General features: G+C 49.7%; 1 protein-coding gene across 12 annotated transcripts in view; it reads right to left on the bottom strand.

Moving 5' to 3' along the window:
- Positions 1-25,592, bottom strand: part of KCNMA1 (potassium calcium-activated channel subfamily M alpha 1) — a 916,342-nt gene that overhangs the window by 643,071 nt on the left and 247,679 nt on the right. For all 12 annotated transcript variants that reach the window (XM_049856146.1, XM_049856148.1, XM_049856139.1 and 9 more), the window contains one exon: positions 5,761-5,922. In XM_049856146.1, coding sequence (XP_049712103.1) covers positions 5,761-5,922 — 162 coding nt within the window. The remainder of the gene's footprint in view (positions 1-5,760; positions 5,923-25,592) is intronic.

Raw genomic sequence — 25,592 nt, 5'->3', positions numbered from 1 at the left:
ATGTTTAATATTGTGAAGAATATATACCTTCTTTGACTTTTTGATTCATACCCAAAATATGAACTCTGTGTCTATGCACAGGATAAAACAATAGCCATGATGATGCTCTGGAGGGAAACCACCATGTGGTTCCTTTAAACAGAAGCCTACCTTACAGGGGCTAAAACGAGCCAAATAAAATCTCAATTCATGCACACCAGCGCAGAGAGCAGCATATACCTGCCCCATGTGAGGGTACTTTTAAGCGGAAAAAACAAAAACACAGTTCTTGTGAGATTTCTGGTCTCCCTGCTACACAGGGCATTTACTGATGATCTAAGAATTTTATAGGATTTGTCTAAAATATACCAGAGTGGTGAGGACAGTGCAAATGAGAGGAGGAGAAGGTGGGATGGAAATGCGAGCTGTGTGTGAATCTGCCACCAGGCACCCACTGGCTCATGAGAAATGTCAGCAGCGCCACGAGCCACCTAAAGGGAAGATGAACACAATGCACGTCACATACATGAGTATGTGCAGGGCCCCTGTGCACCCCACGTTATCCAAGTGGTTCCATTTCCCATACACACAGCACAGCAGTCCACGCACAACTACTTCACTCTGTTAAACCAAAGGGATTATTGCTATTTGAAGCGTACTGGATACAAATCTTCTATTGGGCCCTATGAGACAAGGATAGAATGGCCCAGGCTCTGTATATATTGTTGATGTAAAATGCCACACATATGATCTATCTAGGAAGATAAAGGGAAGACTGGAGTTTTCCTTCCTAACACGGATAAATCATCCCCAAGACATTAAAGCCAGCAGTATGTGTTTTCACTTTGTAGAATTCGGTACCTATGTTCCCTGGAGCCACGTTTACATGGGCATGTGGGGAAATAACTAAAAGGAGCAATTCGAAGGGCCCCATCTTTGTTCTAGGGGCTGGAAGGTGCATGGTGAGGCCAGTCTTTGAAGACAGACACAAAGAACCGAACCCATAAAGGGGATGGCAGTACAGTCCAGGCAGTATACACACTGCTTACACCTTGGGATAAGGCTCTGACAGGCCATGAGACATAGTCAGTTTTCCTAAGGAGATGTCACTGCTGTTGTTAGCTGCCATCAAGTTGGCCCCAGCTCCTGGTGACCCCATAGTCAAAGGAAGGAAACGCTGCCCAGTCCTGTGCCATCTCCATGGCTGGTTATGGGTCAGACCACTGTGATCCATGGGGTTTTCAATGGATTATTTTTCAGAAATAGGTTGCCAGGACTTTCTTTGTAGCCCATATTAGCCTGGAGGCTCCACTGAAACCTATCTAACATCATAGCAACACACAAGCACCTACCGACAGATGGGTGTTGGCTGCATGTAAGGTGCATTGGCTGGGAATGGAACCTGCATGGAAGGCAAAAATTCTATAGATAGTCACTCTGATATCAACATGGAAATGAACTAGAACATTCAGAAACAAGGTGGTGATATATATGGGGTGAGTGGGTATGTGTGTTCCTATATTTGTCCCTGTGTATATCTGTGTCTGTAACTTTCCCCATTAGGAACTATGGTTCTCTGGTCCTGTCACTCTTGTGTTACATGATACCTTCCTTCCTCTGCCTTTCCGTTTCTTTATCTGTAAAACAAGGGGGTGAACTAGAGCAGGCATCAGCAAACCACAGCCCCTGGAACAAACCCAGCCCACCTCCTGTTCCTGTACATCAGTTTTATCGGGACCCAGTCACATCCATTCATTTACATATTGTCCCTGACTGCTTTTGAACTACAAAGGCAGAGTTGAGTAGTCACAACAGGGGCTTATGGCCCACAAAGCCTAAAATATTTACTATCTGGCCCTTTATGGAAAAAAACTGCCAATCCCTGAACTGGACTATCTCTAATTTTGATTTTGGCTTTCGATTTTGTAAAGTACAGCCAAATTATAAAAAAAGTCTACTTTCCTTATTTCTGCCCTCTTTATTTATATACTGCCTGATTCTTAAAAGGATTTAATTTGGCTTACAAAAACGTATGGCACACCTAACTGCAGACATGTCCATAATAGGAGCGGAAGGAAATCAGGGCAGATGGGGCACAAGAGGAGATGAGACGTAGCAGGTAGACAATGAATACACAGAATGTAAACCCTGAGGCCCTGAGTATTTTCAATGGGCCACCAACTCGACTCCAAGCAGCCACTATAAAAAGAGACATGATCCAGTTCCCAATTTAAGAGTGTTCACTGGATGTTCACCAGGAGGAACACAAACAACTATGTACCCCATGAGTCTGTGCATAAAGCAGGGAACAACGTGAAACGTAGTGAACAAAGCCCTCAACAACAACACCCAGTTGGGAAAGACCGATGACACTGACTGCTATATTGAAACGTCCCTTGGTGTGGGCCAACGCTAAATCCCAAAGTCAAATTTATCTCTTGGTATTTTGCAAATCGTCAAAATAAGTATGCATTATTTTTAATATCAGAATTTTTTTTTAATTAAAAAAAAAAAGGAAGTAGTACCCCTGGACAGCCTGGTGTTCACACTGATACTGAGGCCCTCAGCCATATGCTCCAAGAGAAGGTGCCGTCCTGCTGTTTTTGTGCAGCTGAGCCTAAGTGCCAGCGTGAGGGGCAAGGCAAAGGCAGACTATGCTGAGACCTGAAGCTGTGGGGTCAAGGAATTTTTATCACGTTGAGGATGAGGCTCTAGGTGTTAACCATAAAAGAGCATGGGTGACCCATCATCAGCATTCATCATTGTTAACTGAGTTCTACAACTGTATATCTAGCTATGAACAAGAATAATTCACATCCTTGGGTCTCGGTTGCTCCCTGCTTTGTTCCCGATGCAAACGACAGTGCATGGTGCATGGCAGGTGAGAAATAAACACTGAATGAATGAATGATGTCTCACCTGAGAGGTCCTGAGGATCCAGACCAAAGGTGAATCTACAGTCTGAGGTTGTCCTGGAGAATCTGTCCCCAGCTGGGCCTTACCAGCTTTGTGATTCTCACCTGTGTCAATGACGCAGGTGAGAAAGGGGCCAGATGCGGAGGCCAAGCGCCTGAGCCATGCATTAGGGGAAACAAATTAAAAATTGAAAAGGGAAACTGAGCAGCTGGCTGTCTAGCCTTGCTTCGGTCCCATCGTTGCAGGGCTAAACATGAGGACGGCTCAAAACAAACACGGCTTTGGTTCCGAACAGGCAGCCCGTTCCTCTTCCTACCATCTCTGTCTGTAAAAGAACCAATCACGTTCCGCTGTCCTCAAAATCTCCTTTTCCTGCAAAATTCTTCAGCGGGCATTTAAAGACCGCACAAGTCATCTCCAGCCTACCTCCCAGTCTGACTGCCCGTCAGATGCCTTTGTGTCTGCAGCCCCGGCACCTCACCAGCTGGCTCTCCACACCCTTCCCTGCTCAGGCTGTTCCCCCACCTTGAAATAAATGATCTCCTCAACTTGGACTTTCAAGATCCCATCTTACATTTCAAAGCTTGGCTCAGACGCTTTCCGTTTCAGTAGGTATTTTTCACAGCTTCTGGCCCACTAAGAGGCCCCTTTCTTGTTTTCAAGCTTGTGTATATATTTATTTTTTATACCTTCTCTACCATACTTAAGGATTTCATAAAGAACGGGGGCTACAGCATATGTCCATTTTAGCTTGAAAGTTTCTGCTCAAGGACCTTCCTTGCTACGAGGGCTTTGTCAATCCCCTGCTCCTTACATACATACACACACACAGACAGACAGACACACACACATACACAGTCACACACAGACACACACACGCTGCTTGTACTCAGTGCAATTAGTCTCCAGTCACTCCTGCTACAACTTCCATACACAGTGGAATGGAATCAGGATGGTCTCTTGTTTTCCACAGGGCTGAAAGAAATGCCTGGCCCAGGGTCCATGCTCAGCAACTGTTCCCTGATACTGATGGAGGTTAAGTAGAATTGTCTACACTGGCCCACGTTTGTGTGTCCGATCTGTCAGCTGGCCCTCATCAGCCATCACCACTGTCCATATAGAATGTGCAGCCTCATTTTGTCCCACGTGAATTCCAGACACAGAATTCAATAGCTCCTTAAGTTCCCCTCGCAGAACCCACTCATATACAAGCATAAAAGAGCAGTGGGAGCTTTACTAAAGAGTCAGGAAGGGGGACAGATGAGGGGGGTTCCACAGCAAGTAGACATCCCCTCATCAGACACTCCAGAGCTGCCAAGTCTCTCCTGGGCCGGCCGGGCCTGGGGTTTCCCCGCTCAGTCTTCCCACCATTTTCTCCCTCCTCCTCCAAGATCCCAGCTTTAAATTTCTCCCCGTTCTATCTGCCACCCATTTACATCAGCCTCAGCTTCATATTCAGACCCACCAGAAGATTCAGCAAACGAGTCCTTCAGTGATCAGAAGCCTGCCCCCTTGAAGGCTGGCTGGGACCAAGTTTGGCATTCAGCATCTTACTCCTCTCCGCAAGCAGTTTGTGAGAGCTATCCCAAATGTAACAAAGAGCTTTTCCCGAGAAGGGTTCCGAAGAATGAAATTTTCAAACCTCAACATTCGCTTCTTCGCTGACCTTTTGCCACAAATGTCGCAGGTAAGGACATGCACTGTCCAGTGCCCCTGCCTGGTCTTTGGTCCACACAGTTGTCAGGACATCCCTGGTCCTTCTGTCCCTCTGTCTATGAGATAAGTAACTCCTGACAGAGCCCCAGCTTCAGGCCCAGCAAGGGCGGCCCACATAAAACAGCTTCCAGAATCACCAAAAAACAAGGAGAAATCACCCAGAATGCAACATTGTTCTCAGGGAAACTCCTCACCGAGAACAGATTCAAGAAAGTTGGTTGGCAAGGTGACCCCCTGAGGAAGGAACCCACCTATTGCAGGACCACAGGCCTGGCTAGCGTGCACAACTCATCCTCATTGGCCCAGGAGTCCCCAGTTTTAGCACTGGCAGTTCCATGCCCCAGGAACTCCTCAGTGCCAGGCAAGCTGAGATGGCTGGTCACTATTGGCTTGTCCCACCCACGATCCTTGCAGAAACCAGGGCTCACAAGGCCAGCCAGTGATGCCAAGAAGATCCCAGAGAAGACAAGAAACGCAGAGAAGGGGTAGCATGAGCCCTGGCTGCAGACGGGCCTCAGAGACAACTAGTCAAGTACAAGGGCACATGAGCAATGCTCCAAGCACGGCCCAGGCAGCCTCAGGTGGGCTGCCCATGAGTTTCCGCATTGGGATAACTGAGGAAGCCACTGTAAGCAGGACCCAGTTCACACAGTCCAGGACATCAGGAAACTGTCCAAGAGGGGCTCTCTCCCTGGTGGCCACAGGACAACAGAACATTCCCATAAGGCACCAAACACACACACGCACACATTAGCTCTCAGAAGTCCCTGGATGATTTCTGGCATTTATGGGTGGACACTTCCTTGTCCCCATTCTCCCCTCCATGATGGCATAGCATGTGCACATCTGTTCTCCAGGTAGAGGAAGTATCCTATCCCCAACAGACCCCTCTGCCCATGACTGGTCCACTCTCTCTGCCAACCTCTCCACAGAGCACAATGCCACACAAAGCACTGGCTTAGGTGTGCACTGTGAACACAGCCTCTCCCCTGTGACAACACAGAGGCACTCACTGTCCCTCACCCCCAACAGCCCAAGTCCTGGAGAAGGTATAGAGAAGGCCCAGTGAAGACATCACATCTTTATAAACAAAGCAATCAGAGAACAGACACCAAGGCTCATTGAGAGGGCAGGGCACTGGGAACTCACCAGGACTCTGCCAGTCAGCGTCTGGGCTGATATCATCACCCCCGCCCAGTCTTTCACGGAGGTCATCCAGCCGACCTCGGCCGCCACCGTCTCCTCTTTTTCATCCACGGGCTTGAGAGTGCCATCAGCCTGGCTTGAGCCATTGTTAATCTTCTGGGCCTCCTGGCAACAGACAGAACAAAGGTTAAGACATAAGGACTAACTAGATTTTAAAAACATAACATTCCCCTTAAAGAATCAAAGCCCAACGGGATCCCTAGCCCACTATGTCTGCCCAGTGGCCCTAATGTGTGGCCAGCAAGCACCAGGGTGTCAATGCAGAGTGAAGGGCTGGGTGTGTGTGAACGAGTACACAAGGGCCAGCAAGCACTGAGCATTGCACACAAGAAAGTGCGCGTGTACCAGGATCCACGTGCAGTTTGGGCACGTGGAGCACGTGACACCCGTGTGGAGACGCAGGGATGCCCCTGACACACGTTTAAGTGAGAAAGCGTGTGCACGCACATGGGAGTGTAATGATGTCTGTATAGATTGGGGGGGTGGTGTCCAAAGCTATGCAGGAATGTGCTCTGAACAGTGGACCATATCAACTCTGGATAGAGGGAGGAGGGAGGAGTATGGTTTTATTGTTTTATTTTTTAAAAAGCTTTTCCGTTTTAATATTTTCTTTACTTCCTCTTTCAATATTTTTATGAGAGAAAGAAGGATGAGATTATTCTTGTCCTCTTTTCAGGAAAATAATCCCAAAGCCTCAGAGAGAAAGCAACCAGGCCAGACACAGAGCAGCTGAGAGGGAGGTTTGGCGGGCATGCCTTCGCCTGCCTATACTCATGCGCCATCTCACACCTAGGTTTCCTATAAGGAAACCCCTATCTCAGTTTACGTGTGTCAAAAGCACTTATGGCCACATTAGCACCAGGACTGGGGACTGGCCAATCAGACCATTCTAGCCCCTGGCAACAACAATTTGGCCAGGAGTGGTCACATGACCCACAGCAGTCTCATGAGACACAAGCCAGGTGGTTTTGCTAGAAGAGTGGGAAAGGCAAACCTGAACTGAGAATGGAGCAACACAGAGGAAAGTAGAAGTGATAGAGTACTGGTGTCACCATCTGAACACCTGGACCCAGCTGTGCCTGAAATCCACACCAGACCTTTTCAGTTACAGAACACAAGAAATGCCTCCTTAATTGCTTAAACTGTGCTAAGGAAACAAAGCCAACTTCATCAGGTAACAGAGTCCCACAACAGCCCTAAATTGTATGTCTTTGCTCTCTGCCCAGAACATTCTTCCCTCATAGAGAGTCATGGCTTGCTCCCTCACCTCTTTCAAGCCTTAGTTCAAATATCACCTTCTCCATGAAGCTTTTCCTGACTACCCTTCTATAACTGCAACTCTGCCCTCCAACAGCATTGCCTTTCCTGCTTTATTTTTCTCCACAGCATTTAAAGCCTTTGCTATACTCTATAACTCACTGACTTCACTTACCGCCCCGACTAGACAAGAGCAAGCTCTGTGGGGACAGAGATTTCTGTCTGTCTTGTTCACTGCTGTATCCCCAGGGCCTCAAAGAGTACCTAGCAGAGAGTTGGCTGAATAAATATAAATGAATGAAATAAAAAAAATGAGTATCAGCCCCTCACTGGCTACAGAGCCCAGACTTAGGGTTGCCCAGTTAAATCTGAATTTCAAATAAGCAACAAATAATTTTTTTAGTATAACTAGGTGGCAGATATTGGGTTGTGGTGTTGTTGGGTGCTATCAAGTCAATTTTCAGCTCATAGTGACCACATATGCCACAGCAGAACTGCCCCGTAGAATTTTCTGGGTTGTAATCTTTACGGGAGCAGATTGCCAGGTCTTTCTCCCATGTAGCCGCTGGGTGGATCTGAACCGCCATATTACATGGGACCTACTTATACTAAAAACATGTTATTTTTTATTTATTTAAATTTCACCGGGCCCCCCATTCAAATATCCACTGAGGCTATTACAACAGATGCAGACGTTTAAAAAGATGCTAGCAAATTCTGCTCATCATTTAAAACTCTAGAATTAATTTCCAAAGCAAACCAACACTAGGGATTATGGGGACTTGGGGTGATGGGAGGCAGGCAGAAGCCAAGACAAGGGTGAAAATCTTTCTCTGCAGTGAGGAGGGGGAGAAGGAGGGAGGGTGGGATGCAGGCGGTCGGGGCACACAGAATGAGTCATCCTGCCCGGGACTTGGTCACCGCAGGCAGGAAGCTGCTTCTGGCTCCTGGCTCTCTCCCTCTGGTCTCCCCGGCCTCAGGGGAAGCTGGGAAGAGAGAAGGAGGACCAGCCAGACGCTTCTATTTTATTTCCAGTGTGTTAGGCCTCAGGGAGCTAGAATAGCCCAAGAGGTGAGCTGGGAGGGCGAGGCCGCACGTGGGCGTAGTTGAGGGATACCTCCCATATCTGCGGAAACTGCTGCCCAGGTCTCCTAGGCCAGGCTCAGGCTCAGTGGCCTGTTAGGACTTGTTCTGGTCCCTCAGTATCCGCCACGTGGAGATTCTGTACAAGCAGCTGTCCAGGAGGAAGCAGAAACCCTGATCCGGGAGCTGCCTCAGATCAAAATCCAGGTCTGCTCCTCCCAGGGAATTTACAATCTGCGGGACCACCCTGCCTCACCTGCCCCCCGGGCACTGTCTGTGGGCCATGTAATACACGTTAGTTAATTAGTCCCACCACCTCTCACTTCTCTTCACGCCACCCTGCCACTGGAAATCCACCCTGACACTGTAAATCAGTGCTTCCCAAATGCTAACGCGCACCAGAATCACCTAGATGGCTTGTTACAACACAAATGGCTGGGCCCCACCCCCAGTTTCTGATTCAGTAAGTCTGGCATGGGGCCCAAGAATCTGTATTTCTAACAAGTTCCCAGGCGATGCTGCTGCTGCTGGTCTGGGGACCCCACTTTGAGAACCACCGTTCCTCACCATCCTGGTATGGCTTGTTGATTCCTGCCCTGATTCGAAACGGGCCATGGATCTTAACCCCCAGCTCCTTCCTGGTCACTTCCTTCACCCAGGAACAGAACTACCTGCTTCCTTCAGGACTGGAGAATGGCGGGGAGGACTGCTGAAATGGCAACAGGGAGAAGGCCTCCCATCAAAGGCTCCTGTGTTTCCTTTCTAGCAATGCCTCCTAGAGATGCTTCTGAACTGGTCAGGGCCACTCCTGGGGGGCCTGGGGGGCTAAGCTCTCTGCTTCCCAACCATGGAGGCTCAGGCTCCATCCACCTGGTAGACCCGGAGGGAGGAGGAAAATCAGCTCAGAAAGGCGGGGAGGCAGGGAGTCCGGGCCAGTCCCAGCGGTTTTAATGCATCAGTAATTCACAGCACAAGAGGTATATGGCAGATAATGCTGTCTTGCCAGCCCTCTTACCTATTGTTTTACAAGGCATTCATTATTTTAATTACTTTACGATAGGAAAGAAAAGCACAGACTAAAGGGAGATAATGCCCTTGTTATTATTTGCTTACACTGGCCGCCGTAAGCTTAATTACCACGTGCGGGAGCAGACTGGAGGTGTGGGAGCTCCATGCAGCCTGAAGCCGGCCACACTACTGATTCTGTCTGGAGGGACAGGACCCCCCTCTCCCCACTGACCTCCCTCTGGCCAAAGCATGTCTCTTGCTGGTGCGGGTATCACAATCTCCTGTTCCAGAGAAAGGGAAGCAGAGGCCCAGAGGGGACAAGTGGCCTTGCTGGGGACACAGGAGGAGAGGGAGGTAAAGGGCAGAGCCCATTATAACAGTTACAGCCATCTTTTATCAAGACAGAACCGGGTGCCGGCAATAAAGTAAGTGCTTTCTCTGCATTATCTTGCACGAACCTTATACTAAACCCAACAGGCAGTGGAATATCCCCATTTTACAGATAGGGCAACTGAGGGCTGACACCTCTCAGGGGGAGGCACAGAGCCTTAGAGCTTGGGCTGGAGTCAAAGTCTACCTGTTCTTAGGGCAGCTCCACCACTTACAAGCTGGTGACTGTGGGCACGTTAACTCCGTCAGCCTCCCCAAAATGGGGATAAGTGTGCCTACCCCCGTAAGGTGGTGCCAAGGTTAAATGAGATAAGTGATGTACAGCACTTGGCACAGTGCTTGGCACACAGCACTTACAGTAGCCAATTACATAGCCCCCAATGATGGGCACCTTGCCTCGCAGGGTGCTCAGTTACAGCTGTACATGTCATAGGCTAGTGGCCCAGAGGGACGCTGGCCCAGAGAAAAGCCTCAATAGGTACAGGCAGGATGAAGGTTAAATGAGTGTAGGTTCTAACGGCTGTTACCTTCCAACTAGGTAATGGGCCCCTGGAAAGTAAGATGTCCCAGGTTCTGAAGGGTTTTAGCAGGGTCTGAGTGATCACCTCTCCGGACAACTAGGGCAGGGATTGCAAGATGGGGTGCCACACTGGAACAAGTGACCTCTTAGATCCCTTCTGACTCTGAACCCATTAGATCAACCTCCTCTTTCTGATATAAGGAGACTAAGGACAAGACAGAGGCTGGCCCTGGGCTCCAGCACACCATTCTTTCGGCTATGCTCCACAGGACACGGCCTCAAAGGGGGACAGTGCTTCACTGAGCATGGCAAAGCAGACGGCCATCCATCCCCTGCCACCTCGCATCGCAGACAAGGACCCAGAAACCACACAGGGAGGAGCCCCAAGCAGGCCAGACAGGCATCCCCTGGTGCCAGCAGAGCCCTGGCCCTGATCCCGATGCTTCCTCCAGGAAATGGCTCTGTGCTGAGCATGTGTGTGAGTCAGGGAGAGAAACCCTGCTGACTGCTACCCCAGTCCAGGAGTACAGATGACCAGAGCTTCTGGAATTGAGAAGAGATGTCTTGGGTGCGGGAGGGGAACACAGAGGAGGGAGGAATAGAACAAAAATGAGACTGGGGTGGGAAATGGGGGAGGGTTGTTCCAGAATGTATAGACCCTGTGGCTCCCTGAAAAGGGGTCTTGGCCTTACTTTTGAGGGCTCTGTAACCCTCTGCCCTTGCCCAGCTGTTCTCCCCTAGGACCACACAGGGCAACCTCTAACCTCAGGGCCCAGACAGAAGGTGGAGAGGGCTACAGCGCGAGGACACACGTGCAGGAGGTTGGGGACCCGAGTCGGGCGGCCTTTCACAGGGCTGGGCACGGGCCCCCGACCTCAACCCTTTTGCCTTCTCCCCATTCCTTTTAGCAGTAAGCCCTGCAGTAACTTCTTATTGACTGGACCCCAGAAGGCCTCATCTCCTGTGTCATCTGTGGCCGAGGGCCTGACTGAAGCAGTCCCTCAGCACACAAGGTAAAAGGCCACCCACCTGCTGGAAGTCTGAGCACTTGCCTTGAATCACAGGGTCAAAGCCTGAGACGTGACACCAGCAATCCCTTAAGATTCCAAAGCCCCTCCTCACCCCATCACCTCACACATGATCAAACCGAGGGCCTAATGGGGAAGCAATATGCCCAGTGTTCCCCCACCCAGCCAGGGACCCACCAAGCCCAGACATGACCCCCATTTGATCTACTTCTCTTATCTTTTGTTGCTTCCGCAACCTGGCAATTCCTCCAAATCGAGCCAAGTTCATCGGTCACTCCCAAGAAGTTTCCTCTGCTATCCCAGCCCAGCCCAGGGTCTTCTAGGACTGGCAGAAACCTCTGCCTGGGCCTGACACTCAGCTGAGATGTGGGCGTTACTCGGAGGACGGTGCCACATGACCCATGCTCCTTTGTTGGGCCAGCAGCAGCCCTTCTTGTCATCAGAGAGCCCTGGCCTTCCCCAAAGTGACAGCTGCCTTGGCCCCATGCTGGAAAGCTCATCCCAATCCCAAGACCCCACAGCCTCAGGCCCTCTGCTGATCCTTCTGGAACTGGAGCCAGTGCACTGGGAATTTCTGGTCTGTGGTACGGTAGGAAGGGCTCTGAGAGTGAAAAGACTCCCAAGTCCAAGTCCAGCTTTTCTGGGTGACCAGCATCTCAGTGTCTCTTTGTAAAGACGGATGCGTCTTGCCTTCTCTACCACACTTGATTCTTGCAAGAGCCCTAGAGGACAGCACTTCCTAAAAGCACCAACTGCTTTACAAAGGAGAGGCGGGGGTGACGTTATTGACCTTAGGTTCTGAATGGGAGGCGGTGCTGCCCTAGAGAAAGAAGTCCTGTACCCCAATGCCAGAGCCCTCACAGACCCCACCCAGGCGCACCCTTTAGGGCAGGCCAAGTTACCTCCCCACACCCCAAACAGGACGTCTGGATTGCCAAGTCGTGCCAGGTGGCTGCCACGCAGGGCATCCCCTTCCTGTGACCTGTCACCACACTTCCTCTCACTTGACTGGGCCTGTCACCCACAGGCACACCCCACAGACACCTGTCAGGCTGAACCGGGCACCAAGGTCACCACGGGCTCCACACCTGCGGGGTGACTGCATCAGGGTAGAGGGAGCCTGCCAGGGCCAGCAGCAATGGGGACACCAGTGTCCTCTCTCCACCTCCCAGCAGACTGGGCAGCAGCTAAGTTAAGCCTCCCCTCCCCAGAGCTCCATGTCTGTCTTCAGGTTAATGACCCTCCATTCCTTTGGACACTGGCTCCTCATCCTAGACCTGGGAAGTAGTTTATACAATGGCCATCTGGGAGGAAAAAATACTCTTTAAAAAACTGAAAGTCAGACCACGCACTCCTGTGCCTGATACCCTCCTGGTGGTTTTCTGTCTCAGTCAGAGGACAAGCCAGGTCTTCATACCGTGGCCCCATCCTATGGCCTTCCCACTCACTCACCCCACCCCAGCTTCGTTGACCTTCAGGTATTGCCAGAACATTCCAGGCCCACTCCACCTCAGAGCTGTCTGCACAGGCTGTTCCCTCTCCCTCAGACACCCACAAGGCTGCTCCCAAGAGTTCGTTCAGGTTTTTGTTCAGCTCCTCATCTGACCAGTAAGGCCTTCCCTGGCCACCCTATTGAAAATTCTACCTCATCCCATTCCAACCACCTCCTATCCATGCTGTATTCTTCCTCAGAGCACTTATACCACCAGCTGGTAGTCTACATGGCTTACTTATTTAGTTTCTTATTGCAAGTTCTCTGAGGGAAAGAATTTTGTCTGCTTTCTCCACTGTTGTATCGTCAGCACTGAAACACTGTGAGCTCATCAGGAGCAGGTGAGACCAGTTGGTGGGCAGTAGGAAGGAGGGTGGGAAAGAGGGAGGGAGGGAGGCTGCAGCAAACAGAAAGTCAATTCTTGACTCGCAGAACACCCAGAATACTAACAACAATGGCAGGAGTTTTGCTACCATTTTTGAGCACCAGCAACTCCATGAGGCAGGTATTAACGCACTCACGTGACAGATGAGGGGTTCAGTAGCTGGCCCAGGAAGACACAGTAGGAATTTCAACCTAGCTGTCTGACGCCAAAGAGGGATGAGTCCCTGTCCTGACGTCTTCCCAGGGACAGCATGAGGAGCAAACGGGATAACACAGGGAAGGATTACAGGCTGTTGCAAAGTGCCCGTGAAAGGTTTATTATCACTATAAGCACTCAATTCACCCCACTTCTGGGTACGATGTGTACCACACAGCCCCTTCTCCAAGGTCCCTGTGCCTTGAGAGGGCGATTAAATCATCTTTCAGGGAATGGAGCATTGAATTGGAAATGAACGTAGCCAGGCTGACAGGCTGTGAGGCCTCTTGCTAAGAACCAAGGCTCTCTATGCAGATGCCACTGAAGGAGCAGCTGCAGCCCTGGCCCTCACCGTCCACATCCTCACAGGCCCTCCACACCTGGCCCCAACTGCCTGGCGGTCCAAGCAATCTGGTGCTACTGGAGGCAGTCGTGTCGAGGAGGCAGTCAAGGCCATGGCAGGGGCTGAGTCCTGCAGGGCCTGACACACCTGGGATGGGGATGAGGGGCTGACAGGGAACAGGAGAGGCTTCCCCTAATCCCTCAGGGAGGAGGCAATGGTGGGTCAGGGGTAGAATTCTCCCCTTCCACACAGGAGACCCGGGTTTGATTCCTGGCCAGTGTACCTCATGCACAGCCCAGCCACAACCCGTCTGTCAGTGGAGGCCTGTGTGTTGCTGTGATACTTAAAAGGTTTCCAGCGGAGCTTCCAGCCTAACACAGACTAGGGAGAAAGGTCTGGTGATGGACTTCCAAAAATCAGCCAATCAAAAATCTACAGATGACAGTGGTCCGAGTTGCCACTGATCACGGGGATGGTGCAAGATGAGGCACCATTTCATTCCACTGTACGGGGAGGTTGCCCTGAGTTGGGGGCCAACTTAGCAGCAGCTAACAACAAATCCCTCCAGGATCCAAGTAGCAGGCCAGGGAGTACCTCCCATCCTGGAAGTCTCCTGCCTGGGCCCTCTGACCAGTGTTCTGCTACCACGGGGTATTTCTCAGAATGCCCAACTCCCAAAAGGCTGGCAACGTCCATTTGTCTTATTCTCTGGTCTCACAGTCCTCCTTTGCCTTCAGATTGTCCTGGGCTACATCAGAAAGCTGTTTCCCCTGAACCTGCATTGGCGGCCTCTACTCTGAGTTATTCATTCGATCATCCTGGAACCCCCACCCCTCTCCACCCCTGCCCCACAGCTCCCCTGCCTTCCCCAGCCTTCTTTCATCTGTCGAAACTAACCCGGTAGAGGGGAAATCACTAACTAGACAGTAGATAAGTGTTAACTTTAGGAAGGGAAAGACAACACACAGTATAGGGGAAGTCAGCACAACTGGACAAAGGCAAATTCATTGAAGCTTCATAGACACAGCCAAACTCCCTTCGCTGGGGCTGGGGACCATGGTCTCAGGGGACATCTATCTAGGTCAATTGGCATAACTAGTTTATTAAGAAAATGTTCTACATCTGACTTTGGTGAGTAGTGTCTGGGGTCTTAAAAGCCTGAGAGTAGCCATCTAAGATACATCTACTGGTTCCATCCTGTTCAGAGCAAAGGAGAGTGAAGAAAACCAGAGACACAAGGGAAATATTAGTCTGAAAGACTAACGGACCACATGAACCACAGCCTCCACCAGCCTGTGCCCAGAAGAACTTGGCTACCACCACCAACCACTCTGACAAGGATCAAATAGAAATCCCAGACAGAGAGGGAGAAAAATGTAGAACAAAATTCAGATTCACAAAAAAAAGACCAGACCTACTGGTATGACAGAGACTGGAGGAACCCCACGAATATGGCCCCTGGACACCCTTTTAACTCAGAACCGAAGTCACTCTCGAAGTTCACCCTTAAGCCAAAGATTAGACAGGTATATAAAACAGTAACACACGTGAGGAACGTGCTTCAACCATGTATGTGAGACTAAATGGGCAACGCCTGTCCCAAAGCAAAGACAAGACGGCAGGAAGGGGCAGGAAAACGGGACAAATGGAAACGGGGAACCTGGAATGGAGAAGGAGAGAATGTTGACGCATCGTGGGGATTGCAACCAATGTCACAAAACAATTTATGTATTAATTGTTGAATGAGAAACTAATTTGCTCTGTAAACTTTCACCTAAAGTACACACACACACACACACAAAAAAAAAAAAAAACCCTAGCCCAGCAGTCCTGCACGCAGCTGCCCTCAGCTAAGCACAAAGCAGAAGGAGTCTCTCTCCCGACACAGAGCTGACGGCAGGGTGAGTGGGGTCCAGGCTGGGAGCTGGGAAGCACACCTTCCAGCCCTGGCTCTGCCGGGAAAAGGCAATCCTGAACCCCTCTGAACGGAGCCCCCACCTGGGAAGCGAGAGGAGTGGAATTTAAACTCTTACTTTTCTGTTCCTCAGAGCCTGGCATTCTGTAAAGCACTGTGGGGCCTACCAAGGGAAGGCAGAGGAGAAGCCCCCCAAAATCCAAGCACTTCTTCACTGGACATGTCCACCTATTAAAGTCCTGTGCTAGACTTTGTCTGAGTGAAGGAGTTTTCTAGGGGGAAAGAGTCTGAAATCTACTAACATCCATAGGTCTTTTAGCCTTCAGTGACTGTCATGGATTGAACTGTGTCCCCCCAGGATGTCTGTCAACTTGGCTAGGTTGTGATTCCCTTGTATGATTGTGTGGTTGTCCACCATTTTATCTTCTGAAGTGATTTCTCTATGTGTTGTAAATCCTATCACTACGATGTAATAAAATGGATTAGTGGCAGCTCTATTGGTGAGGTCTACAAGATTAGGTAGTGTCTTAAGCCAATCTCTTTTGAGATACAAAAGAGAGAAGCAAGCAGAGAGACAGGGGGACCTCATACCATCAATAAAGCAGTGTGGGGAGTGAAGCACGTCCTGTGGACCTGAGGTTCCTATGCTGAGATGCTCCCAGACCAAAGGAAGACTGATGTATCACAAGGACCTTCCTCCAGAGCTGACAGAGAGAGAAAGTCTTCTCCTGGAGCTCGCGCCCTGAATTCGGACCTCCAGCCTACTGGACTGTAAGAGAATCAACTTCTCTTTGTTAAAGCCATCCACTTGTGGTACTTCCATTATAGCAGCACTAGATGACTAAGACAGTGACTATGACATTCCCTGACACAGTCTGGCCTCAGACCCAGAAATACGTGAACTTCGATACCCTACAAGTACCTGGGGCTTCCAGTATCTCCATGCAGGCAGTTCTGCTTGTGCTCAGGTTTTCATCAGCCTGAATGCTGGGGAAGGGTCCTCCAGCCACCTTCCACCCCAGCCTACAGCCCAAGAGAAACGGGCCCAGCCTCTTCCATGTCCTGGGCGGGCGGCCTGGCCATGGGGCCATGCGTCCATGGGGCCATGGGCACTTTCCCAGGTATCAGTAATCCTGCATATTAGGGGATTAGGCTGATTACCCAAAGCAGCTCAAGCAAATGAAGCATAATGTGGGCACCAGAGCTGGGATTTTCATGGCGAAAGCCCTGCAAGGGGAAGGAGGGTGTGGTCACGCAGAGCCTCAGAGCTGAGGGAAATAGGGCAGGAGTGGATGCAGGCACCACCCAGAGCTGGTGTGAGAGGTTGGCAGGTTTGTTACTGCCCTTGGAGCCAGTGCCCTTGGAATGTTCCAGTTACCCAATGTCTCCCCGGCTGGCCAGAGCCTTCCCTGCACCTTCCAGGCTCCAGTAGACACCTCTCCCCGCCCACCCTTCAGGCCACTGCAGGAACAGTGGCAATACTGTTCATGCCAGCAGAACTTCCCAACAGCTACTGTGTTTGCTAGCTATGTTTGCCCAGGAAGGGGCGTATTGTCCGTGGATTCAGGCCATAGGAGCTTAACAAACAGCTTAGACAAAACCATCTGCACCGGGAAGAGAAAACCATCTGAGTTTACTGGGTCTCTGCAATTCAGAAGACGTTTCATCATCACAGGCATTTTTAGCAACTGCTTTCCAGCTTCACTGCCCACATTCTTACTGCGAGCAGCACTCCTGACTGTGTGACAACTGCTCTTCATAAGTCCGTGGTCAAAAAAAGGGACAGCAGAGAAAGGCCAGGTGACCTTTAACAATTCGCTAGCTGCCCTGGAGCCTCAAGTTTCCTTGTCTCAAATTCGGAGGGGCTACATAAATGGTCTCCAAGGCCCTGTCTAGCTGGGAAGCTGCCTAACCTGGAGATTGGGATTCTAAGTCCTCACCTTGCATACAGCTCGTAGCTGTGTGACTCTGAGCAAGTCACTCAGCCATCGTTTTCCTCACCTGTAAAATGCTGAGGCAGGACATGAACCCTCCTGGCTCTTCTCAAGGCCAGATTCTAAGTCTCCCTTCAATCTCCCAAGGACCAAGGGGGTCAGCTGGCTCTTGGGAAATTTTTATTTACTTCTTGCATCTATGGACCATTTTCTTAACTGGGCAACTTGAGATCACCTTATGTAATCCTAACAAGCCTGCAAAGTTATGAGGCTCAGAGAGGTCAGGCAATTTTTTCAAGATCACACAGCTCTTAAGTGGCCAAACGGAAATTTAAATCACGTCTTCTCTTTTTGTTAGCTGCAATCAGGTTGGCCCTGGATTCATGGCAACCCCATGCATGATAAGATCAAATCATTGTGATCCACAGGGTTTTCACTGGCTGATTTTTTGAAAGTAGATCTCCATGCCTTTCTTCCTAGTCTGTCTTAGTCCAGAAGCTCTGCTGAAGCCTGTTCAGCATCTTAACAACACAGAAACCTCCGCTCACTGATGAGTGGTTAACTGTGCTTGAGGTGCACTGGCTGGGAATCGAACCTGGGTCTCCCTGTGGAAGGCAAGAACTCTACCACTGAAACAAAGGCCATGTTTTTTCTAGGATACCATGCCGCCAGTATATAGGCTCAACATACAAAGATACAGGATCTCCTTATAATAATGCTATTTATTATTACTACTACTAAGACAATTACACCCTATGGCTTCTGAATAACAAAATTCTGTAGTACAGACATTTAACTGGGTTCTAACCAGCCATGTATAGACAGGGATTTGGAGAAACAGCCTGGGGCAGGAGGGGGTTGCCAACCTGGGAATATAATGACCCACAGACACGATGCCCTGTGGTGAGAAGTATTCTCAAATGGCCACATTTGAGTTTAAAACTAAGTCAACCCTCAAACTTCTAGGGCTAATGCATACATCTCTGCCAATACACACCACACCTGCAAAATAAGGAGCTCTTTCTCCTTCAACTAGTTTAACAAGATGAGAAAATATAAGTGACAGCCCAGAGCTCACTATTTGGGCCCCAGAGACCTCGGACTGGATAAGCGAGAACCTCAGCTCTGACTCCATGCCAGGGTGACCGGGCCAGTCACCTGCAGAGACACAAGGCTGAGCTGCCATGTCTGAGAACAGCTCAAGAACCGCCCAGACAAGACAACCATCACAAGGGCCCTGTTGGAAGACAAAATTCACATGTGTTTTCCAGTTGACGACTAACTTGTAGTCACGCCAGGCAGGTCTGAGGCAGGGCAGCAGTTCAGAAAGATTAATAATGGGTATCGTTTTCTGAATACCTCATGTTATCTTAGATAATCCCGCTAATCATACCGCAAGCAAGGCACTATCATCCCCACTTTAAATATGGGTGACCAGGCACTGAGCACTCCATGTGTCTGGGGTTAGCACCAAAAAAAACCCAAACCCACTGCCACCGAATCAATTCCAACTCATAGCGACCCTATAGGACAGAGTAGAACTGCCCCCATAGGGTTTCCAAGGAGCAGCTGGCGGATTTGAACTGCCGACCTTTTGGTGAGCAGCTGAACGCTTAATCACTGCACCACCAGGGGCCCAGGGTTAGCACAGTGCCCTTAAAAAGCAGTCTGGAGATCAAACCTACTGACGCCCAGTGGGCTCAAAACACATCCCTTTTCCCTGTAGGAAGAATCTTGCATTTTATGGGAAGGCAGGATAGCATGGCTCCCTGTTTCAAGAAGAGCACTCAAACTCCTTCAAAAACTGTTTGAAAAAATGAAATTAATCTCAGAATCACCGAGCTGTAGCGATCAGAGCTGCAAAGGGCCTTGAACTTGTACAGTCTGATTCCCTCTTGTTAGAAAGGTGGAACCTTGGGGTGGTTTTCCAATGAAACAGCTTGTTCATAAAAGAGACTACAGAAAACTCGGCATGGGTGAGAGCCTCATAAAGAAGTGTCCCAAGCATGGGCACTGTTATCTGAGAGTCCTGAGTGAATCCTGGCCTCCGCTCTCACTAGGTGCACAATCTTCATCCTGGCCTCAGTTTCCTGATTGGCAAAATAAGCTGAAAACACTGTCCTCATTGAACGGCCACAAGGATTTACCACGGTGAATGCAAAGCACACTTTGAGGGCTCAGCAAACAGCAGATTATCAGCTAAGCGCCAGACAATGTAGTTGTATGACCTTGGAAAACGACTTGCCCAAGGTCACACAGTTAACAAAGAGTTGATGAGGATTTAAATCCATATTTCCCAGACAGCAAACCTAATCTCCATCCACTTCACCAAAATAAGAGACAAAATTTGGTTTCAAGACCAGAAGGAAATCCAAAGTCCTCATTTTCATAAAAGCTTAACTTTATGACTCAAATTCACTTTGATGACTCAAAACAGTGGAGAAAAAGATAAATCGAGTAAAAACAAGAACGTGAATGTGGCTGAGGAACAACTGAATGCCATCCCAAGGTAAGGAGTTCAGCAGACGCTTCAGAGACCAGTTCTTTGAATCCCTCTCTTCATCTGATCACTGTTTCTTCTTTCCCCACCTTCTCCCCGAGCTCTTGAAAAGCAGCTGCAGGACAATGGGAATGTTACTGCCTCCAGGCAATACAGGGCGGACAGAAGAAGGAGCCAAGCCCATCACCACAGTGGGTCAGGAGGAGAGTCTGGTGGCTCATGTAGGCCTCACTCTCCAGAGCAAAGGATCCTGGGAGGTTGGCTCACAGATCCTCTGGTCTCATGGTTCCCAGATGTTAGGCCCCAGGGCAGTGCCCAGACAAGACAAAGTGAGGAAGTGACAAGCAGCAACATACGTATGATGCATGGCAGGCCCTCTCTGGGGAAGAACCGTCCTTTTCTTTAGCATTATGTCATCATTCCTTTGCTGAGTATTCCTCATGCCCTTTTAACGAGATGACAGTGATGGCAGAGCTGGCATTCAACAGTTTCATTGGTTTTGTTTTTTTTAATGTCCTTGTCATGATAAAAGCCGGCAACCCTCTGATGTCTTTTATGGTTTTTAAAGTTCAAGTGACTATTCCATGATGTGTCTAGGAACTACTCACCTAGTCCAAGTGCCTCATTTCTACAGATGGGGAAATTAAGGCCCTGCCAGGCCATACTAATAAGGTCAGGTCTCCTACCTGGAACCAAGGGTGTGTCTACCACACCAGGCAGGGATGCCCTCAGGGCCAGGACAGGTAGGGCCTGAGGGGTGGAGGCATGGTGTCTCAGGGTTCCAACACCTCTGCTGTGGCCAGGAGAGCAGGAAAGAAGGAAATGCATTGGTTTTTAGGGCTCAGGGCCACACCCAGCCTCAGGGTTCCCATGTCCTCACTGCTACTATAGCAGGAAACCCACGGAACCCAGGCAACCTCCCTATAACCTCCCTATAAAATAGACACCATAATTGTTGCCATGGCCCTAAACCACCATTAGGAAGCAAGGGTGGAAACACAGTTTACCATCAGGCAGCAGGTGGGTGAATTGCTGGTGGTTGCAATACCACCCCTAAGTCAACATACATAGCAGCTTGGAGTGAAAAAATGAGTCAAGTGTGGACAATCAAAGTAACATCCCAGTACCCTAAATGAAACAGACTATTTCCGTCCCCCAGGTTGCTGTACTTTACTTCATAACACTTCCTTAACGTTACGCAAGGGGGTGCTTATTCTGTCATAGAGTGTGAGCTCCACGAGGGCAGGGCCTCCACCTGATCTGTTCACTGCACATCCTCAGAGCCTACACAGCACCTAGCAAATCGCTGCCCTGGTTGTCGTTGCTGGCTGCTGTCGAGGTGGCCCCTAACTCACGACACCCCATGTACAACGGAAAGAGCCACTGCCCAGTGCTGCGCCATCCCCGCTGTCGGCTGTGGATCTGACCGTCGTGTTCCGCAGGGTTTTCACTGACTGATTTTCAGAAGTGGATTGCCAAAACTTTCCTCCTAGTCCATCTTAATCCGGGAGCTCCACTGAAACACGTTCAGCATCCCAGCAACACCCAAGCCGCCCCTGACAGGCCAGCGTGGCTGTGCATGGGGTACACTGGCTGGGAATTGAACCTGAGACTCCTGCACAGAAGGCTAGAATTCTACCACTGGACCACCCCTGCCCCCTTTATATATCGTAAGCGCTTAATGGGTTGAAAGAAAGATTGAGTGAATCCTGTTTTTGCTTTGTTTTCACTCTTTGTTCATGTTTTCTGAAATCTCTAAATCCTCCCAGAACACACAACCCAAACTCCTCACAGCCTGGCCCTCAAGACCACTACCCACTGGTCTCCTCACTTGTCACCAACCCTGCTCCCCCAGCAGACCCATCTACTCACTCTTCCATGATAGGACTTGGCCCCGTCACCTCCACCAGTTCATGTGAGCCATTCCCTCTCCTGAAATGTCCTCTCCATTGCTTTCTACCCAATCAAATTCCCAATCAAATCTCAGGAGCCCAGGGCAGTCCTCTCCCTTGGTCACAGTCCACCCACCTCTCCCTGTTCCAACTCCAGTGTCTACCTGGCTCCTCTCACCCAACACCTGGCAGGCCCTGGCGGGAAGCCTCTGTCATCTTTTCATCACACATGTCTTATCTCCCCAGTTAGGCAACAAGCTCCTTGAAGGCAAGGCCCATATTCTTTTATACCCAGAGTGTTTGGCATAGAGCAAGTGATTAATGGATGTGAACTGGTTGAGTAAATTAAAGCTTGGCTCAACAGGCATTAGAAGAGCCAGCTCTTTCCCGGGCATCAATGACATCCTGGCCATATCAGGCAAGTTTCCACAACTAGGAGCTCAAACCAAGTGCTGCCGGTTCCTTAACTGCTCTTCCTCAGTGCAGCTACATTTTCAAATACAAACACCAAGCCCCAAAGGAGATTCGATGTCACGGGGCTTCTGAGAGATACATGCTTCACCAGACACATCAGTCAAAAAAAAAAAAAAAAAGATGAATGTTCTTGTTTACAAAAGGATTTGTCCCATTCCAGGAAAATTTCCACTGTGATTTAGGACCTCATCGGATATGCGCCTACAGACCTCACCGACTGAAAATGTTTTTCCTCTGCCGTTCGCTGAACTTGGATGGTGCTTAGCTTCAGGTCCAAAGACCTGTTACAATTAGGTCGTCAGATTGCCTTTTCCAAGGTGTAACATGACCCTCAGTCAAGAAAACAAGGCCTAGCAAGAGAGAGGCCTCAGGAGACTGAAAGATGGCCCTGTGACCAGGCAAACATGTAGTCAGGCTCCAGAAATGCCAACAGCGGCCAAGTGTGAGGGCCCAGGCTCCACTCTCGCTGGCTCCCCAGGGCCTGCCGTGCATCCTGGGAACCCTGGCTCTGCTTCTACCCCCTTGGAGGCTTGGCTGTGCTCTGACAACTCAACCTCTTGAGCTCCCAGCTTCCCACACACCCTAGTTTGGATCCGGGTTTCCAACACACCAGCCAAACACAAGAGTCTGGACTAACTGCTAATATGAACTAACAACAATAATTCACCAGCCCGGGGAGGGGCAAGGGGACTGCTATTTCTACTGAGTTTCAGATGACTGCACCTTCTTTTCCTTTTGGATCCCCAATTGGCACGCGAATAGCAAGCACCACAGCCCTACAAAGCTTCAGCTTTCTACATGGCACCCTGGGTGCCTCAATCTCCTTGTAGCCGGAAACCCCTCCAGCCCTGGAAGTCAGAGGGGTAGGGGGAAAGGGAGGTATTATTAGATTGTTGCCAACTCAGCAACTGTCTAAGAACCTTCTTTCTCAAGGAAGGTTTTTCCAAAATTATGTCAGGTTTCCTTCTACCACAAGCTGTCGGCAGGGAGCCATTTTGCCTAACATGGATGAAGGATGCATTAGAAACTGGTGCAATTCAGCGTGATGGTTAATGTTATGTGTCAACCTGGCTAGGCTGTGATTCCCAGCATAGTGTAGTTTCTCACTATAGCTGTTAGATGGTTATAATAAGAAACTTCTGAGATTTAAAAGCTCCCCTTCTCATATTGCCCACGTCCCCATTTTGTGATCTGATGTAACTATGCTCCATTTTGTGGAATTGTGTAATTAGTCTCCATTTTATATGAGTAAATCCTAAAACTCTATATTTTAATAAGGCAGAAATAGTGTGGAGCGTATCTTGAGTCACACCCTTACTAAACAGCATGACTCAAGTCACCACCTCCTTGTGGGTGTGGCCCTACATCCAATGTACATGAACACTCTGGCAAAGCTCACTCTTGCTCTGGATCCTCCATCTGGCTTGTCAACATCTGGCCTCTGATCCTTGGGACGTGAGCCAGCAGCCTGCCATTTGACCTACCGATTCTGGGATTCACTAACTTCCACCAGCCTCCACAGCTCTGTGAGCTAGGAGCCTGCCATCTGACCGCTGATTCTGGGGTTCACCAGCCTCCTCAGCCCTGTGGGCCAGCAGCCTGTCATCTGACTGTCAATTTAGGATTTGTCAGCCCCTGAAGCATCCCACCCAAGGCCTGACCCATGGATTTGGGATTTGCTGACCTCCACAACTGCAAATATATACATACACACACACACACACACACACACACACACAAACATACATACATACATACACACACATGCTTCACTGGTGTTGATTCTCTAGAGAACTCAGCATAAGACATTCAGTCTGGCGTCGGGTAAGGTTTTCTACCCAGACAAAGGACACTGAGTGTCATCTGGGGGCTCCCAAGCCCTTCCCTGATGAAGTGGCAGGTCCAGCCCCATATTGAAGTCAGTATAGAAACCAGCCAATGGGAAGTGCAAGGGCGGGGCCCGCACATTCGCATGCACAGGGGCCTCCTTTCCTACAGCATCTCCTACTCCCCGCCCCACCCCAATTTTCTGACTTTGTGAATGTAGGGACATTGGCGGTTCACTGGTAGAATTCTCGCCCTCCATGCAGGAGACCCAGGTTCAACCCCGGCCAATGCACCTCATGTACGGCCACCACCCGTCTGTGAGTAAAGGCTTGTGTGTTATGATGCTGAACGGGTTTCCAGTGGCGCTTCCAGACTGAGACACACTTAGGAAGAAAGGCTGGCAATATACATCCAAAAGTCAGCCAATGGATCACACCGGTCCAATCTGCAACTGCTCATGGAACTGGCACAGGACCTGGCAACGTTTTGTTCCATTGTGCATTGGGTTTCTGGGAGTGCAGGGGGGCGGCTACTCACAGCAGCTAACAATCATAGTTGCAACGCACCCAGTGTAAATAATTGAAGAGCTACTTGTGGACGTAATTAAATAATCGAGATCTCTAAGGACAGACACTTTCCCCCAGAAGGGAGGGCAAAGCTTTTCCCATTTCTCCTCCACTGGAGATTGTTTTTCCCCTCATTCCTGCTCAGACCAGCCTCCTCCTGCAAATACAGACTCAAACCAGAGAGCGGCTCAAGATAACCATTAGGAAGCGCAGTTTGCAAAACTGCCTGTAACCTGAATGTCAAGTTGACTAATGAATTATTGCTGAACTGTTGTTACTTCTGCCACATTCTTGCCTGTAGACCCGCAATCTCCCCTGGACAATTGGAAGCCTGCTCTCCTTCATTAGTGCTCAGTTTAGAGCACTGAGGAAGGGCTGTGGCCGGTGGGCACGGGGACGTGGGCAATATGAGAAGGGAGCTTTTAAATCTCAGAAGTTTCTTATTTTAACCATCTAACAACCATAATAAGAAAGCACCCTGCAGGACGGGTCCCCTGTCTAAGCGCTGTGGTCACAGCCTGAGCTGGCATCTTGTGAACACCTTATTTCCATGACAACTGTCAGCCCCAGCCCCTAGCATGGATGGAAAGGGGGATCTTCGTATGGAAAGTTCTGGAGGAAAGGTCAGATTGTTGCCTGAATCCCAAGTCTCCATCGTTCTTCTCATTCCGGGACTGCCTTTCTGACTGGAAGCTAGGCAGAGACAGTAGGAGCAAAATTTTCTTTGCACTGATACATAGGAGCCCCTGGGTGGTCAGATGGTTAATGTGCTCGGCTGCTAACAGAAAGGTTGGAGGTCTGAGTCTATCCAGAGGTGCCTCAGAAGAGAGGCCTGGCGATCTACTTCCAAAAAATCAGTGACAGGAAAGCCTGTGGAGCACAGTTCTACCCCGACACACATGGGGTTGCCGTGAGTTGGAGACGACCCCACAGCAACGTGTCTGGGTTTTTTGTCTTTGTTTTGTT

Source organism: Elephas maximus, chromosome 16 (assembly GCF_024166365.1).
Source record: "Elephas maximus indicus isolate mEleMax1 chromosome 16, mEleMax1 primary haplotype, whole genome shotgun sequence".
NCBI classification, from domain to species: domain Eukaryota; kingdom Metazoa; phylum Chordata; class Mammalia; order Proboscidea; family Elephantidae; genus Elephas; species Elephas maximus.
This window is presented reverse-complemented; position numbering and strand designations above follow the sequence as displayed.